Source organism: Lethenteron reissneri, chromosome 30 (assembly GCF_015708825.2).
Source record: "Lethenteron reissneri isolate LAM-NWPU_2019-01 chromosome 30, ASM1570882v1, whole genome shotgun sequence".
In the NCBI taxonomy this organism is placed as follows: Eukaryota; Metazoa; Chordata; class Hyperoartia; order Petromyzontiformes; family Petromyzontidae; genus Lethenteron; species Lethenteron reissneri.
In genome coordinates this window covers 12,293,661-12,311,928 of record NC_083808.1, presented here as the reverse complement: position 1 = coordinate 12,311,928, position 18,268 = coordinate 12,293,661, and the positions used below count along the sequence as shown (strand labels likewise).

The 18,268-nt window shown below is 46.1% G+C and overlaps 1 protein-coding gene across 1 annotated transcript in view; it reads left to right on the top strand.

The window, feature by feature from the left end:
* The window catches only part of LOC133349531 (uncharacterized), a 192,631-nt gene that overhangs the window by 27,463 nt on the left and 146,900 nt on the right, over positions 1 to 18,268 (top strand). Inside the window, exon 2 of the mRNA XM_061563068.1 lies at positions 14,461 to 14,553. Within this exon, the coding sequence (XP_061419052.1) occupies positions 14,467 to 14,553 (87 nt within the window). The 5' untranslated portion in view covers positions 14,461 to 14,466. The remainder of the gene's footprint in view (positions 1 to 14,460; positions 14,554 to 18,268) is intronic.

The following is an 18,268-nucleotide window of genomic DNA, read 5'->3' as shown; positions in this document are numbered from 1 at the left end:
GCCAACCCATGGCAACTGGATCTGTCCCGTGATCGACTGTCAGTGAGTCTTCGACACTTCACGTGACCTCAAAGTGCACCTGGCCTGGCACAGGCACTGTGGTAACATCACTGCCACTTAGTCGCGAATGGCGGGTGTTTTCGTTGTTATTGTTGTTGTGTATTTCGAGGTGTGGTGGTTGGTGGCTGGTAGAAACCTGAGCGGTGGCCACTTGTCGTCCAGTGTTTGTGGATTCTAGTGGCTCCTGGAGGACTCATCCGCCTTTGGTAAATGTACTGCACTCGGGGACCCCATACAGAATCAGAATATTTATTCATACTGGAGGAATCCGAAGAGCCTTAAATCTCTTCTCACAGATGTCCAGTCAAATAAGGATCTCACAATCTTTGGCTTTTAGATGACCTCTTGATGTTGGCCACGATTCCGAATACACGCTTAATAGGGGAGGCCATAGCAGACACTGCTACAATCTCGTCAAATATAAAGGTGCAGCCATGCAATTACTCAACGACACCACTGCTGTAGAAAGGCCTTCCGTGAGAGGGAGCTCATCACGCCATCTCTAGAAGGTTTCTGGCCTAATTGATGGATGTATGTTTAACTCTTTTCGCATCGTACGTAGCCAACCATATGAATCATAGTTGCGGGGGAAGGACAATAAACTAAACATGAAAATTTGTTCGAAAGAAATTCGTTTTCAAATTAGATTTAAAAGTGCATCGATCCAGTGGCTTCCTAATATCGGAGAGAAGAGTGTTCCAGATGGCCACAGAAGCGCATCTGAGAGCGCGCGATGCGGTGACCGTCTTTGTTCGATGGTTAGCCAAAAGGCCGCTGCTACGAGGATGACCGGAGTTCGCGTGATGGTGGTTTACTCCTTGACGAGATGAGCGAGGCATTGTGGTCAATTTGTGTATTGAGTGCGACCCTAAAAATCCCTCACGCTCGTCACGGGCATCTTGAAAGAAGTGGGAACACCCACACTTTACCCCGCCGCACGTGACCTGCCGATCGACGAACCCGTGGGGCGTGCCCGAGGATGGTGGCTTAAAGAAACTCGCCCATTGTTTCAACCGCCGCTCTGGGAGGTGAAACTCGCGACCTCCGTACCGCAAGCCCAGCGCGCAGCCCATCACGTAACGGCACCACCTCCAGGAATGAATTTTTCATCTCTAAACCGGGAAAATTCCATGAAGCCAATGTTACCCTTTTGCCGGGGAGACTTGGGGAGAAAATGAGGAGAACTGAGCAGTAAGCATCATCGATACAAGTGGCTAAATCACATCTGCCACGATTTAATAGTCAATCACTTAAATTGTGTACAAGATGAATGAGTGCAACAAATTAGGGCCAGCCCATCAGCCTTTGTGGGTCAACACAATCAATACCACTTTGGTTATTTCAACAGTCGATTCTTTTTTACGTCAGTTTCGCCCCCTCACCATGGGAACGTGGAATTTCCACTGCTGGCTCACTGCCACCAACGGAGATGAGCAACCACTCGGCGGCTTTGTCTTAGCCCCTTGAAAAAAAAATTCACATTGCGGCTCTTGATGTCTCGCGAGGTTCCCAATGAAATGCTTCAGAATTCATCGCAACGGTGACGCATCGTTCTGTTTGTGCGCCTTCCTGCGGCTCGGAACCTGATCCCACCCCCGTGAGGCCACGAGTGGCGCGGTGTTGGCGTGGCTTCTATCCCAGGTCGCGGCACCTTGTGAAGACGCCCTCCTTCTGCATTCTGCAAGCGGTCGACAGCGTTCAGTGTACATCGCAGGCAATGCTGATGTAGATGGCTCTTGAAGTTGTGCAAATATTGACCCCACTTAAATCTATCTTTTTTTTCTCTCTTTCACTTCGCTCTTTATTTAGTCTCTGCTGCAGAGACGTGATAATACTGCCGGTTGCATTTATGCTACACGCAACTGTACGTTGATATGACCCCTAGCTATGAGGCCAAATCTATAACTGTGGTACAATGAGATAGCGACTCGCATCGAGGTTGTTCAAGTTGATTCTGTGTAATCGGATGAGAACTCAAGAGGCCAGGATAGAGGGTCGTTTGCAAGAGCGACCTGGGTCACCAATCTGACAAAAGCAAAACGAATAATGATTAAGTGCAGCAATGAAGTAAGCAGAAACTGGAGCAAAATCCGTGTCCACATGAAATATGGAAAATATTGCACGAGCATAAATCAAAAAAATAATAGACTCCCCATAGCACAAGTTGGCTCGTGCAGATCATTAATAGACTGATAAAAGTACAATTACAAATTAAGGTGCAGATACATTAAACAGATATAGGGTGCCTATTGCTCACGCCAATGCTGGCGGAAGTGCCTTGAATATAGGGAGCTATGGAGAGGCCATCTAGAGGGTATTTTGCCTACTCTTCCATATTTACCAGATGTGTTGGGAGAAGTAGCGCACCCACATTTTACCTCACCATAATCGACTAATTGTGGTGAACTTCAACTAACACCGACTTTATTTTACCAGGTAAGGCCCACTGAGCTGTATAGATCTTTTTTTCAGAAGCGACTTGGCCACAAATGATAGCTCAACGAAGTGGCTTATCGCGTGGAAATTTATAGCAGCCAAATACTCTAAATGCATGTTTATAAATGTGGAGGGAAAAATCCGGAGGGAGAACGTGTAAACTCCAGAAACACAGACGTCAGGGTCAGGATTGAACGGATGACATGTATACCAGGCGAGGTAGTTAACATCTCGCCACCGTGGCGCCCCTCTATACTCTGCTGGGTGGACAGAGGCAGGGGTATCTCTTAGAATCTCTCATTTACTTGATACAGCAAGCGTGCTGTGGCGGTTCCACCTGAAGACGGAAGCTTGTGTTGCCTCCGAAATGTGATTTTTATTGTATTTTTATTTTATTTTACTTTTATTAATTTTAATTTTTTACCTACGTGACTTTACCGAAAAACCTAAGAATAGCAGTAGTCCTGTTTGGAGCCTCGTCTATTCAATGCTGATAAGGTACCCCCCACAGAGGCCTATGGATCAGCTGGCATGCGTGACCCCCTCCTCACTATTGGCCATAGCTTGAGATCCATTCGGTTCCTATTTACTGATTCATTCGCTCTCCACCCCCACGCCCAACCACTGTCTTCTGTAGATAATTGCACGCGCGTTTAATGAGGTAAGAATTAACTCCACATTAGCACTCACTGATTATACTTATTTTAAACATATATAAGAGGCATGTGCATTTGTATATATATTACAAAAATCTCTCTCGAAGTGCTCAAGGAGGCACGACTTTGCGGGGTCGCTTACAGTGGTTGTCCCATGGTGACACTGGCCCTCGACATGGGAATGTGGAATTGCCAGCAAATGGATGTTTGAGTCGTCAACAGATAACCACCACCACCATCCGAGGAGCTCAACAGAGGAAGGGGCCAGCCCTGGGCGCTCTGACCAGAGAGACACCTGGCATTGATTCAGACGGCTACAGCCTGCTGATGAGATTCGCCGATATTAAAAACCAATGCAGGCAGGTTCGTCTCATTTAATGCACTACTAATGAGACATATTAAAGACCAAATGCACAAAGAGCCATTTGGAATGTTAATTTACTTTGAGCTATTAAAGAATAACCGCTTTACTTAACCATTTATATCATTCCATTAAAATTTTAATTTTTAATTAAAATATTTACTTTGACCACAAGAAGCTTAATATACAAAGAATATTTTTATTTATTGGAACAACAAACTTGAGGTATTCACGCTACACTAATGGAAGCACATTGGATAATTATCCGAGTCCTAGATAAAGTATACCTTACTACCAGGCTTTGAAGCAATTATGTTAAAGAGTTCACTAAGTGCTGAAAGCAGGACATTTGGTCCTGACAGTTATATACTCCTTTCATTAGGGTCAGAGTTTAAGAATGACGGTTTTTTTCAGAAATTAAACTTTGATGTATTGTATTGTACGAAAAGTATCACATCAAGAAATGATAAAATCGTTCACGATGTTCACTCGCTTATAAGCAGCAAATGTTACTCAAACATCATTTGCTCAGTCACTCGTGAAAAGGAAACGTCAAACGTTACAGCGTTTTCTCCCCGCTCAAATGAGTGGTGGTACAACAGCACTCATTACTTTTAGACTTTCGTGACTGCAGGAATTCATGTTCTTGAAGAAGACCGCTTGTGTTGCGATCGAAACGTCGTGGGTATTTTGCTTTTAATTTAGATTTTGTTTTCTATCTACGTGACTTTACCGAAAGAACCAAGAATAAGCACTCATTACTGTTTAAAGTCCTCAGCCATTGGGCAACCATCATTGATATTTCACAAACGGTACACAATTTTTCGATATTTTTTTTGTTCAAACTTCTCCATGAATGAAGGAATTTCCAAATGTGAACTGTCACCGCTGCCAGTGCACCTCCCTGTGAGGGAGGAGCGGCCCGGGAACACGATGTCGCATAAACGACTTCGGAGTCTTTCTTCAACGCGCCTCTTTCACCACACGAGGGTCAAGACCTTCTCGCACGCTCCTCAAAGATTGTTGTGCCAATCAAACTGAAAATCTTTGATTCCCCGAGATGAAATAAGTCAATGTGAGTAAAAAAAAACGGTGCATTTTTAAAAAAAGTTAAATCATTGGTGTTCAGGCTGACACCATCAAATTGCTCCACTCGAGAACCGAGTTTAATCACGGGTGGCTGCCTGAATTCTAAGCCGGTATCTCGCCGGTGTTGGCTCAGCGCTCCGACGCGGTATTATCACCGTATTGTCAGTTTGTTATAGAGCGGGCTTCAAAAAATGTTAACACTTATATGGGACTACCGTTTTTAATGTAAAAAATAACGTAGCGCGATAACGAATGTATGTTAATAGCTTAAAACAGTCAAACAGTCTCCACATGTTCGCCATTCATTGTCAACGCGTGGCTGGAATCTTTCCCAGGTGGTCTCCAGAGCCCGGAGGAGGCACATTTGTCGTGGCATTGTTGCAAATTCTCAGAATTGTCAAAAAAATTTCAAGCACCCAGTTTGATAACAAAAACCGATCAGAGGCTGCTACTGATTTTGTTGATCCCGACAAAGACGACGACGTCGATGATGATGACGATGACGGTGATGGGCTCAGTGAAACTCCAAATGAACTTTGAACTCGCCAACTTCCAATCGTGAGCCAACTCGCTTTGGCGCAAGTGCCACCTGGTGAGACTCTTCGCTCACAGCTGCACATTAAGCGCTCCAGCTCAACATGGGCACTGTGGCCGTGGTCGGTAAGGCCACCAACGTTCTCGACCCTCCGCTAGATTCCACAGCCGCTGTGCAGGAGGCACGGGACCTCCAAGGTCCGTCTCGAGGGTGCTCCACCATCTGCTTCGATGCCTTTTCCTTGGCTACCAGACTTGAGATCTGACCACACTTGACGGAAATCTCTCATCGATGTGGAGATCTGAGATCAATGTTGTCACGACATTTATCACTAATGCATCCTTAAGTCTCCGCCTTTTTTTATGGAGGTCATTTTTAGGGGATGTGGGAGCAACTGCACTTTGCGTTCGCAGCGCAATGTGTTTTTTTGCTCTTGTGTTTCGGACACAGCATTCGTCCAAAGGTACAACACTGGTTAATGTTGGGTGGCCAGTCAGCGTGTGTTGGAGCGGGAACTCGTGAAGTTAATGTGATATTACAAAAAAATATATACCGGCTTTACAATTAATCTCTTGCGAAGGTGCTGATCTGCCAAGGCCGCTGCAGCAATCACAGGTACTGTATATTTATAGATAGAGCTTTCATTTAGTGCATTAGCATGCAAATAGAATTCTGAACGCTTCAGTATTTGGATTATGAGTACAGTGCTGTGAATAATTATTCATGATTATCGTATGTTGCTGGCATATTATATTCCGGCAACATTCAGCGCCTTGCACTGACAAGTTATTTTTTTTTTAAATGTCGACCGTTTTGCACGATACGCACGAGTCAAATGGGTGACATTACAGGAATTAGCGCGCTCTTGTTACGATTTGCTGTGCGGCTAAACAAACACCCGTTAGCACCACGCCTTTTTGCCATCGCTCCCTTCCCCCTGCCAGGATCCCAGCAGCTGTTGAGCAGTCAACACCTCACCTCGAAAGGTCTCTCGCCCACGGTCTCATCACCGCCACCATCCGACTCTGATGGTTTGCCTTTGATAACAGACGTTTGAGTGGCCTCTCCCATGCCTGTCTCAATAACCTCTATCCCGAACACGTGCACGACCATTGCAATATATTTTTGTTGTTCCCTTTACTGATTACATCGATGCTTTCTTGCTATGCTGTGTTTTGAACTCCCAACTTCCCCACATGCACCCACCGTCGAAGGCGTGGGTTTCCTTTCTAGTTAACATGTAGCGATGTTAACTACCTCGCCTGGTATATAGGAGGTCGTGGGTTCGATCCCAACCCTGACGCCTGCTGTATATTTGGAGTTTGTATGTTTCCCTCACCCGTGGTCGCGTGGATTTTTCTCCGGGTCCTCCTGCTTTTTTCCTTCCACATTAAGAAACATGCATTTAGAGTATTTGGCTGCTGTACGTTTCCACGTGATAAGCCACTTCGTTGAGCAATCATTTGTGGCCGGGTCGCTTCTGAAAAAAGAGATACATACAGCTCAGTGGGCCTTACCTGGTGAAATAAAAATCGTAAATAGAAAATATGTTTGTGTGTCACCATCGCTCCTGTGAGTATTCCACCGATGTGCCAGGGATGCGGGATTGCATGTCAGATATGTTAATCTGAGATTTGATCTTGGCTGTGGGTGCGGAAGGGTCATCTGCTGTTTAAAAGTTGGGCTCATCCAGGAGCACAGGCAGTGTCTGTACCACAAAGATCCCCCTTCTCTCTTCACCTGCCTCACCCATTTGCTCATCGCCACTTTCAGGGGGCCACCGATCTGTACGCTGAGGCCAGTCCCCACGGAAGAGACGCCGTCTCGCCTCATAAGTCGCTTCTGCGCGCCGAGACAAACACCGCCTGTTGTTTTGTTTGCGTGACTTTTCACTGTGAATGCAGGCGAATGTTTTCTTGTTGTTGTTGTTGTGGAGAGACAGGATTTGAATGATTGGGACTCCGTCCGCGACGTGCACAGGTTATTAAGAGACGTTCCGACGATGTGTGTGCTGTCTGTCGTTGGGGTTTGTGCCACGGCACGATTTGATACGATAGTCAATCTGTGATGTTCACGATCACAGTACCCCTTGACTTTGTAATAGCATTTCACACTTTTATTGTTTTTGTTTTGTGTTTCGATACACCGTGCTTTATGTACGGATGAATGCCGCTTACGAGATATTCAACTGCAGTTCACTCGACAGCAAGCCTGCCGCAAGTCTTTGAGCCGTCAACATCTTAAACAAGTGACGGTTAAGACGCGCCACGCTCTCACAGCACTACGACATCAAATAACCGGCTTGTCATCAATTACTCCGGGAAACTTTTTGTTTTTACAAAGCACAAATTGAATCGTGTAAAACTGCGGGAATTTTTTTTTTTTAGAACTTCAATCAGTATCGTGAACTTTAGTTATTGTTACTTTCAAAAATATTTCCTCAGCAAAAACGTACGTACGTGTCGAACTTCTTTCGCACCGTACGTAGCCGACCGTGCTAAATTTGAGGTGCGCGCGGGTAAACAAACAACGCCAAAGAGCAGTTTTAAAGAAAAAATGCGATGTATAAAAAAAAAATCGATCAATCACACGATAATGTTATTATTTTTTTAAAAAGGACGGTACAATTCTCGTGGGGGGGGGGGGGGGTCTTGTACCCATACGTAGCCACGGCAGCGCGAGTTGCTCGCGGTGCGGACTGCGCGCGGCACGAGGAATGAGACACGGAGAGAGATGTGACAAAGCTCAGCGACGGGGAGCACGGAGGCTGTGTAGCCAGCATCTGTCAAGGCTCGATGTGTTAACGCCGACATTTCATTAAATGCGTTTCTGTACCCCTATAACTACTGTAGTTATGTTTTTTTTCCCCCAATCAGTTTAAATGTTTATTTACACAGCAATATGTGAAATACTCTATCACCTTCATTCCGTTCGTCTTGCCTTGCAATTTATTCGCATAGGTATTTATATTACCATTTTCATGTTGATGGGAATGTGTTATATAGTAATCTCTAGGGTAGTCGATTTATTGACAACCCACGAAAAATAATATGAAGGAATTATAGGGAAAACAAGATTTAATTTCAAAACCTCTAAGCGTCTCTCACTGATGCCTAGTTCGGACTTCCCATCAGAGAAGTCTCCATAATGGGGGTTTGTTGGGATATTTCTCCAGTCTTCGCCGTCGTCATCAGCCATGCTCAATCCACTGCTAGGATGAAGGCCTCCCCAAGCCGCTGCTGCCTCTGCGATGTCTGCTGCCCCGCATGGAGTCTGCACGCGAGATGATTTCACGGCTCCATCTCTCCAGGGTGGACGTTCCCTCGGACTTCATCACATGGCCGCCACTGTCGCGATTCTTAATATCCCCTATAACATTTTTTGGGGGGTTTTCATACTAAATGCAATATCATATATGAATCTGTCTGGATCGTTGGAGGTAGTGTGTCGTCCATGATACAGGTTTTTTGGTTAGATCGCGTGGATATATAAATGTGTCGTTAAATATGCCACCACCCGACACAGCCAATTAGTAAGATTTGTCACGTAAACAGAACATGCTAATTCGTTACTAGTACTAATTGGCTGTGTCGGGTGGTGGCGGGTTTAACGACACATTTGTTTACACGATCTAACCCAAAAAACCTGTATCATGGATGATGTTGGTTTGCCAAAGCCTCCTACTACGTGTGAAACAAGTCGTGTATGATTGGATTGAATGCAGTCACATGGGCAAGAATGGCTGGCGAGATTGATTGTGATGTGTCGCGTGGGCTAGCTGTGTGTTATTTGTTTCTTTTAAGCGGGTGTCAAACAAATAAGTTTCTGACGAAAGTTGCAATATGCATTGGGGCATTTTATTTATTTAATGTCACGCTCTCTTGTTTGTTGGATGTTATACATTCTTGTCAGTTCATCTTGCACCCAATACATTAGTTCGCGCAGATTCCTTGACATTACGTCTGATAGGACTATCGCCTAGTTTCACGAAAGGCTTCAATCACTACTGATGCATCGTATTTGGGAAATGCGCTATTGCTGTGAAAACCGGTGTATCATACAGAGCTATGCGTGTGATTGACTCTGAGCAGTTAAACTGGAATAATTGGAATGGCGGTTGCCTGAGTTCTCCTCTGCGAGAACACAAAGCCCAATTCGTGTCTATTTGTTATTATTACGCAAAGGATTTGCGAGCTTCCTGTGCCCGATTACAACTCTCGGCTCTCTCACCCTCGTGTACGCGCTTACCCTAATTAAGTCCCAAACCAATGCAAGCGCTGAGAGCAAAACGACATTTTACATCGTGAAGAGGAATCTACAGTTTGGCAAGAGCAGAACCTGGAGAGCGTTAGCGATCGGCCTGGTACGAGCATTCGTCGCTGGTTATGTCTATGGTACCTTTTTGCTCGTATCAAATATTCAGAAAAATAAGAATAGGTTTTAGTTTTTCTGGAAAGACCCTAAGAGTATAAAACAGGGGTTAGACCAGAGGACGCCTTTTGGCATTCTCTGGTCCAACACTGGTGAGAGAAGGCCATAAAGAAGGCTGTCTCGAGCAGGCCAATCAGTTTCAAAGACAATGCATATTTTATAATTTCTAGATTTGAAGCTTTCGTGATTGCAAGGATTCATATTCTTGGGTTTTTTCGGTAAAGTCACGTAGGCAAAATTTTTTAACTAAAATTAATAAAAGTAAAATAAAAATCACGACGTTTCGGAGGCAACACAAGCTTCCGTCTTCAGGTGGAACCGTCACAGCACGATAGCTGTATCAAGTAATATTTTATCAGACCGTGTTTGTTTGCATGTTTTACCACAAGTATGTATGGTTAATGCAGATTTGATGCCCTGCAAAATGTATCTTATTGGTGTTTGAACATTTTAACACCTTCTGTTTTATTGCCAGAAAGGCTAAAACCTCATTCTTATTTGTGTCATAATTTTAGTAGCTGGTTGGGTGAGAGGCGAGAGGCTTTCACCCAAACAGGACCCGAGCCCAAAAAGGCAAAATCGAGGCGAGACTCAAGGCGCGTGCATTGCAGCCCTTAAATTCGTCTCCGCTGTCTTCCCTGCATTTCTGTTCCGCCTTGGGTCACACAGTCTCAGCACTCCCAAGGTGTTATGATGCCTCAGCTTGGGTCTCATTGCTGCCAACAACAACAACAACAAAATTCCTCAGGCTCAGTTTATTTATTTTGTTTCCATCGCAAATGATGCCCCCTCTGCCCACCCAACTTTTCTGTCGGGAGTCGAGGCACGTCCCTTCTGGAACGCCGACAGACAGCGGAGGGCCGTGCCTCGCGTTGGGGCGGGGGGGGGGGCATCCCAGCAGATGATGTCTTTCAAAAGACTCTGGAAATAGTTTCTGCGGTGCCATCCGCGCGGGCTGTCCCCCCCCCCCCCCCCCATGTGATCTCGGGGTTCCGTGGTCCGCGCTCTTTGCTCGCTGCTTAAATATCAAGGAACGTAACAATGTGTTGTCAAGAGGTATGTGACAGTCTAACACGTCGGAGGCTTTCGCGACCAATATCATCCATAAATGCAGGTTGTTTTTTTTTTGGGTGAGATCGCGTAAATATAAATGCGTCGTTAAACCCGCCGCCACCCGACACAGCCAATTAGTAGGGTTTGTAAACAGAACATGCCAATTCGTTACTGGTACAGCACACCGGTGTGTTGGAAGCTAGTTGCTATATCTGGCGAAACGTCGTATTCAAGATTGTAAATGTTGTGGATGTGCTCTCCAACACACCGGTGTGCTGTACTAGAAACGAATTGGCATGTCCTGTTTACGTGGCAAACCTTAATTATTGGCTGTGTCGGGTGGTGGCGGGTTTCACGACACATTTATATATTTACGCGATCTAACCCAAAACACCTGTATTATGAACAACATTGGTCGCGAAAGCCTACACGTGTTGAACCTCTATGCCTGTTATTTGACTTAGGAACCGACGCAGTCACCAAAGTTATCGCAAGCAAAGGCCTCAATGCAACGTACTGTATGTGAAAGTCTCAAAACAATTATAAATGAGGAACAGCTTACGCTAAGCAATTTACAATGTGATAAATTGTCACGCTGTTGAGGTGTGATTTGTTTAAAAAAAATGCATTCTCACTATCACCATCTCATTTGTATTGTTCGGCTGCCCGATGTATTTTTGGGTCTTGCCGCGTGTAGTTTGGCACAATGTCCAACGTTTCGCTCCGCATGCTGGGATAGCTTCTTTAGGAGCTGAACTGAAAGCACGTGGAGTGAAACGTCAGTCTTCCCGCCAGACATCACGTGGTACAACCTGAGAACACATCGGAGAGCTGTGTACAGCGCAACCCCAAACATCTGCACAGTGGCTTCTGTATTGTTTCTTAACTCGTTGTGTTATTTGTACCATTTGGGTCACTGCATTAGCTTCAGGCAGGCGTCCTTGAAGTCTATGGACGAGAGCCAATCATTCGCCTGTTGCACACGACGAATGGATGGCACCGTGAATAAATAACCGCCTGGGAGCCAGGTATTGCAGTGGGCTGCTACCGCTGTGCTCCAGAAAGACGGGGGCGTCTCAATAGCGTCGCATTTGCCTAACTTACCCGTACCTCCGATTTAGGACGGGTGGCTACGTACGGCGCGACAGAAGTTCAACGCACCTACAAACACGTGATTCTCACGCGCGCTGCGCGAAAGATGTTAATTACGGTACACGTACGTTTCACATTATTATAGCAGGATTTGCTCAGTAGGCGGCGATGTTGCGATGCCACTTTACCCAATTAACAAAAATAGACAAGCAGACATTGTCGCGTTCGTATACAGTATTCATATCCCTCTCTCCACACAGAATACACAAGTTTAAATTGTTTAACACAACCCATCAGCTCCAAGGCCTTCTTGTAGTGCATCATATCAGCAGCAATATAAGCAAACACTGGATGGGTTTCGACATTCAGTGCCTCATCAGTACAGTCAGGTTTTGTAAAAATACAAAACTTTTTTGTTTACGTGGAGAGACGGAAACATGAATGTTGGCCGCTTATTCATTTTGTTTTGAAAATTCGCTGTAAAAAATTACATTATGAAATATGTATTACATTTGTAATACATTTGCCAACTTGGAAAACATGGACATCACACGTGGCCTGTGAAGTTGATGGGTGCACTTTGTTTGGTTCCTACTCCCGCAGTGTTAACCAGGGTGGCCGCTGGGCTCCGACCACACAACTCTATAACAAGCGTAAATGTATGGACTGTATGTTGAACTTCTTTCGCACCGTACGTAGCCAACCGTGCTAATCGGACGGTGCGGTGGGAAGGACAACAAACTAAACACAAAACGTAGTTAAAGAAATTAGTTTTCAATGTACATTATTTAAAGGTCCTGCCTAATATCAGAAGGGAGAGCGTTCCAGACGGCCGCAGAAGCGCATCTGAATGGGCGCGCGTTGCGGTGACCGCCGTATTTGTTCGATGGCTGTCCAAAAGCCCCCGCTGCGAGGATGAGCGGAGTTCGCGTGATGATGGTTGACACTCCTCGAAGAGAACCAGCAACGCGTTGCGGTTCATTCGTGGCAAGAAAACGTCAAATGCAGGTTGCGAATGAGGTCGGGAAGGGGCCCCTTTCGCAGGGGACACACGCAGAGCATCCTCTGGGAGGAGCGCGGGGGGGGGGGGGTGCAGTTCAGGGGGTCTTAGCGACAGTCGTAACAGGGGGGCGACTCCGTGATTTACGGGGGACCTTTAGTGCAAACTTCAACATTATGTTCCCTCCTTGCAAATGGCAGTGTCCGGGAGCTAAATGGCAATGCTGAGGTCTGTTGGCCATGGCGGGAGGGCTTCAGCTGAGAGTTCGTGTAGTTTTGCTATTCTGCTTCCTTTGAAAGAGTGCAGAAGTTTTGGTTACATGGCCACGGTCGCCACAGTGGTGAGATGCTAGCTACCTCGCCTGGTCTGCAGGAGTTCGTGGGTTCGACCCTGACGCCTGCTGTGTATTTGCATGTCTCACCCCCCCCCCCCCCCCCCCGTGGTTACGTTGATTTTTCCCTGCATCCTCCGGTTTTTCCCTCCACAATTATAATCAACACGCGTTTAGAGTATTCGACTGCTATACATTAAGCCACTTCGTTGAGCTATCATTTGTTGCCAGGTCTCTTCTGAAAGAGAGACTTTTTTTGCTCCAGTGGGCCTTATCTGGTGAAATCAAAAAAAGTTGTTCTCGTTTTAATTTCAGTCGCACGACTACGGTGGCTCGCGTTAAATGTTCCGTTCACGAGCCAGATGTGCGCATTGGCCTGTCGATGTTCGCAACGCGGTTGATGGTGCGCCGATGTCTTCGAGGAGGAATGTTGAAGGCAGCTGGGGGGTGTTTGGCTCTCGCGTTGTTCCACTTCGTGCAATGACACGAATCGTCGAGTAGCGGGCGCTGTGCAATGACATCGTTGTTTCCCCCCCCCCCCCCACAACTGCACAGTTGTTGTTAAACATTTCCTTTGAAATGTTGTTGCTGGTCTAATAATAATAACAATGCTCGGAATTAGGATTCGGGATTTCTTGTCATTTTTGAAGGAGGAAAACTCCGTGGACGTTCCTAAAAACATTTTTTGTTTTAATGTAAGAGCCAACTAACATTTTCTTTCACCTATAGCCTTCCAAAGCTGACTCTGGACCACCAAAAAAGAGGAAAGACTTGCCCATTATCCATTGCAGCCTTTTTGACTTTCGATTGTTAGCTTGTGCAATGCCTTTCAGAGAAAAACCCCAGCCGTTTCAGTTCGGTAATTGTAAACGCTTTAGACGTGGAAGACAATTGCGCCGAACCCCAATCTCCGCTCCCAATTGTTGGTGTGCATTTGAGTGACACCGGCGTGTGTGTGTGTGTGTGCGGTGTGTGTGCTATGTGTCCGTGTGTGCTGTGTGTCCGTGTGTGCTGTGTGTCCGTGTGCGCTGTGTGTCCGTGTGTGCTGTGTGTCCGTGTGTGTGCTGCGTGTCCGTGTGTGCTGTGTGTGCTGTGTGTCCGTGTGTGTGCGGTGTGTGTGCTGTGTGTCCGTGTGTGCTGTGTGTCCGTGTGTGCTGTGTGTCCGTGTGTGCTGTGTGTCCGTGTGTGCTGTGTGTCCGTGTGTGTGCTGTGTGTGCTGTGTGTCCGTGTGTGCTGTGTGTCCGTGTGTGCGGTGTGTCCGTGTGTGCTGTGTGTCCGTGTGTGCGGTGTGTCCGTGTGTGCGGTGTGTCCGTGTGTGCTGTGTGTCCGTGTGTGCTGTGTGTCCGTGTGTGTGCTGTGTGTGCGGTGTGTGTGCTGTGTGTCCGTGTGTGCTGTGTGTCCGTGTCTCCCCCACAGCCTCCGATGTCGAGCCTGGAGAAGTGCAGCCCGAACAGACACGGGTCCCGGCCACAGGCTGCCACGCAGCTTCCACCTCTCGGCCTGCCGCAGGTAAAGGCGGAGAGGCGGCTGTGTCCGCGGTCGCTACTTCACTTGAACAGTTGGGCAACGTGAGCCAACCATTTAATGTCGTGCTGGAACAAATCATCTCATCATCAACAATCGTCAATCCACTGCTGGATGAACACCTCCCCGGGCTGTGCCAGCTCTCTCCTAAACATCTCACCGATTCGCTTACATTTTGTCTTATTCCACTGTGAAAACGTAAATGTTCTGATATTGCTCTCAGTGATTTTTCCAAAGACCACACTTTGTCATATGGGAGATGGAGCTCTTTGCAGCCAGGCTCCGCGATTGTGGAATTCCCTTACTCGCTCCATCACGGAACCTGAGTCTGGTACACGTTTTAAAAAGGGTCTTAAGGCTCAGACTTTCCGCATAACCTAAGGTTCACATAAAGCGCTTTGAGGCCTTGCGTGAATTGCGCTGCAGAAAACCCTAGTTTCGTTATTATTGTTATCATCATGACCCTGCGATGTCATAATCCAGCCCAGCACCTGCACGCGAGCTCCTTTCGTTGCTCTGCCGACTGGCGATTGTCATCTCGGACGCGTTCCGCTACTTGGCTGCCACTCATTATTCTTGAGACCATGAGCCATCGTTCCTTCTCGGGGAACGCGTCCTGCCCAAGTCCACATACGATTCGTTGATTGCTAAGAAAAAAATTTTCACTTAAATTTTTTTGCTTATAAACATTCGGTTAATCAGCAGGTAGTAAAAAATTATGGATGTCCGGAGCCTGGCCTCTGAAACCCTGACAAACGCGGTGCGTGCATCATAGTGTGACGTGGCGATGACGAGGGATTGCGACGTCATAAGTCCTATTCTTTGGTTCTTGGGTAAAGTCACGTATAAAGAAAAAATACTAAATTAAACTAATAGCATACGACGTTTCGATTGAAACACAAGCAATCATCATCAGGTATAATGAAATAGCGACATAAAATCTAACCAGAAAAAATTATAGACAGACATATAAGCAGACAGATATCATCAAGATACACAGAGCGGGCAACACAGGTACAGAGAGGGGTGATCGTCTCTGTGGGGTGGCCTTAAATAGACAGAGGGGGGCGGAGGCAGCTGTCCTGTTTAAGAATACACGTTTTTGTCTTTCGTTTGTGGAAATCGCTTAATTAGAAAACGATATGCAAATAGTTTGCTATTTAATCAGTGCAACGACGCAATAGTTTAATCATTAATTAATTAATTCAGTAATCGATTCTTGCAGCAGCTCTATATTTAACTTTAAATGTTAGGTCGCAATGATCCTGTTTAACCTATTGTGTGTATTCACTTTGTGTGATCCTGCTCAACGTGGCAACACGAGGCCCTAGAGACCACTGCGTGGCTTTCTTGCCAACCACCTTTGTGCACGGGCATTCAACAAGATGCCTTTGATGGACACTTGCGCTGCATCTTGGGCCATCCGACACGTGTGAAGTTGACATGCAAATGTGCACTTTAAAAAATGAGGAATTGGATGAATATTCTGGGGGGACTGCATTTTCAACTGCTGTATGTATATTGGGAGACATCCGTGTGGAATTTGAATTACGGATACCTTCTCCTCATAGCCGTACAGCCAAAGAATCATAGAAACCATAATAATTTTACCCACGAGGACATTCAGGAAGCTGCTCATATCCCTGACAACTTCAAGAGGGAAAGAGAAATTGTACTGCAGCGTGGGTAGTCACGATGTGCAATGCATTGTGGAATCTTGCACGGTATGTGAAGGCTCAAAAAGTGTTCTGGTGACTCACATGGCAACCACAAGCCAACAATGGCTCAACGTTGCGCGTTTCCAGGGATGATTGAAAGCTGCGAGCCTGGATCTTAAGAGGTAAAACATAATTGTGATCATCGCGTCTCACGAATGAGCACAGTGGCACGAGTTGCCTGTTCGCTTTCATATTCCCAGTTGGAATCCCATTGGCACATTTGTCATGCCGCGTTTCCACAAAACCCTTGGGAACCGGGTTGGCACGGTGTTTGAATCGGCCAATAGCAGTAGCGCGTTCACCGCCTGTTTGCAAAGATTCACGATTCAAATCCGGAAGACCACCCCGGTTATTACTGCGGGTTTATTAAAGGTAAAATACGCACGATCTAAAACTATGAAAACTGAACTTTTATTTTTTATTTTACCAGGTCAGGCCCACTCAGCTCGTTTTCAGAAGTGACTTGGTCACAAATGATAGCTCAACGAAGTGTCAATCACATGGAAATGTATAGCAACCAAATACCTCTAAATGCGTGTTGATTCTAAATGAGGAGGGAAAAGACCCAGAGAAAAATTCACGCAACCACGGGGAGAACATGCAGACTCCAAATATACAGGCGTCAGGGTTGAGGATCGAACCCACGACCTGCCTGCGCACCAGGCGAGGTAGTTAGCATCTCGCTACCGTGGTGGCCCCTGCTTCGCAGTGGAAGTCAAAGATCCTGTGATGTCATTCGAAACAAGTAGGCCATTGTGTTCTATCGCCATTTGATAAAAGTAGAAAATTCCACCGCAAGTGTGTATGGCATAGCGATCATCACCTTCTAATTGCCAGACTATTGCCTGAAAGCAGCCACGGTGCTAAATCACCTTGTGCCCACAGGGATAGCTGACACCAGGGGTGCCCTTTCTAATGGTAGGCATGAGAGGGGATGCAAGGCGCTTATCGCGTGTAACGTGCCCCGGCTTAACGGGCGCAAGGTCAAAAAGCAAATCATTATAATTATTACCCAAGAGTCTAGGTTTCAATAGTAGCTCTGCCGAGGTCAGCCAACCACAAAACTATTAAACTAAGCAATTATTTTTATTTTACCAGGCAAGGCCTGGTGATTTGTTTACCATTCCTATACTTTGCGCTCCTATCGTGTTTCTGTATTGTTTGTTGTTGTAACATTCTGACCCACCCCGACTGGACATCTGCGAATAAGGGCTTTATAGCCCATCGGATTCCTCCAGTATAAATGAAGATTATAATTCTGAGCTAAACAGGTATTTTTCAGAAGCAACATGGCCACAAATAATAGTCCAACGAAGTGGCTTATTGTGTGGAAATTTATAGCAGCCAAATACTCTAAACTAACCATGCCCTGGGACAATTGTGGAACCAATCGTGATGTCACGGGTTCAGTGTGGAAGCCGGATGCTCGTGCTGCCACGTCACTCGCCTAAGTTCAACTTCCCAGCTGTAAGAAAAAAAACTGAGGTGAAAAATTCATGAAAAGTATACATGTTAGCTTAAAATATCCTCACCTAATCCATGCCTAAATTACATTTTGTAAAGAAATATGCTTATAATAGCTGACCAAGGCTGTGGAGGGTAGGATGAAGAGGTGCATAGGGGACAGAGTGGGAGTGGTAGAGCTCATTGAGCATAACAGAATCCGAGCCTTGCTGTGTATGTATGTTGTGTGTATGTTGTATGTATGTTGTATGTATGTTTAACTTATTTCGCACCATATGTAACCAACCGTGCTAATCGGAGGTGCGGAGGAAGGACAACAAACTAAACACAAGAAGCAGTTCTAAAGAATTGAGTTTTCAATATAGATGTAACCGAGCGTATAGCTCCAGTGGCCTTCTAATATCGGAAGGGAGAGCGTTCCAGACGGCCGCGGAAGCGCGTCTGAAAGTGCGCGATGCGGTGGCCATCTTTGTTCGATGGCCTAGTCCAAAAGCTGCTAGGACTATTTGTCTTTTGTC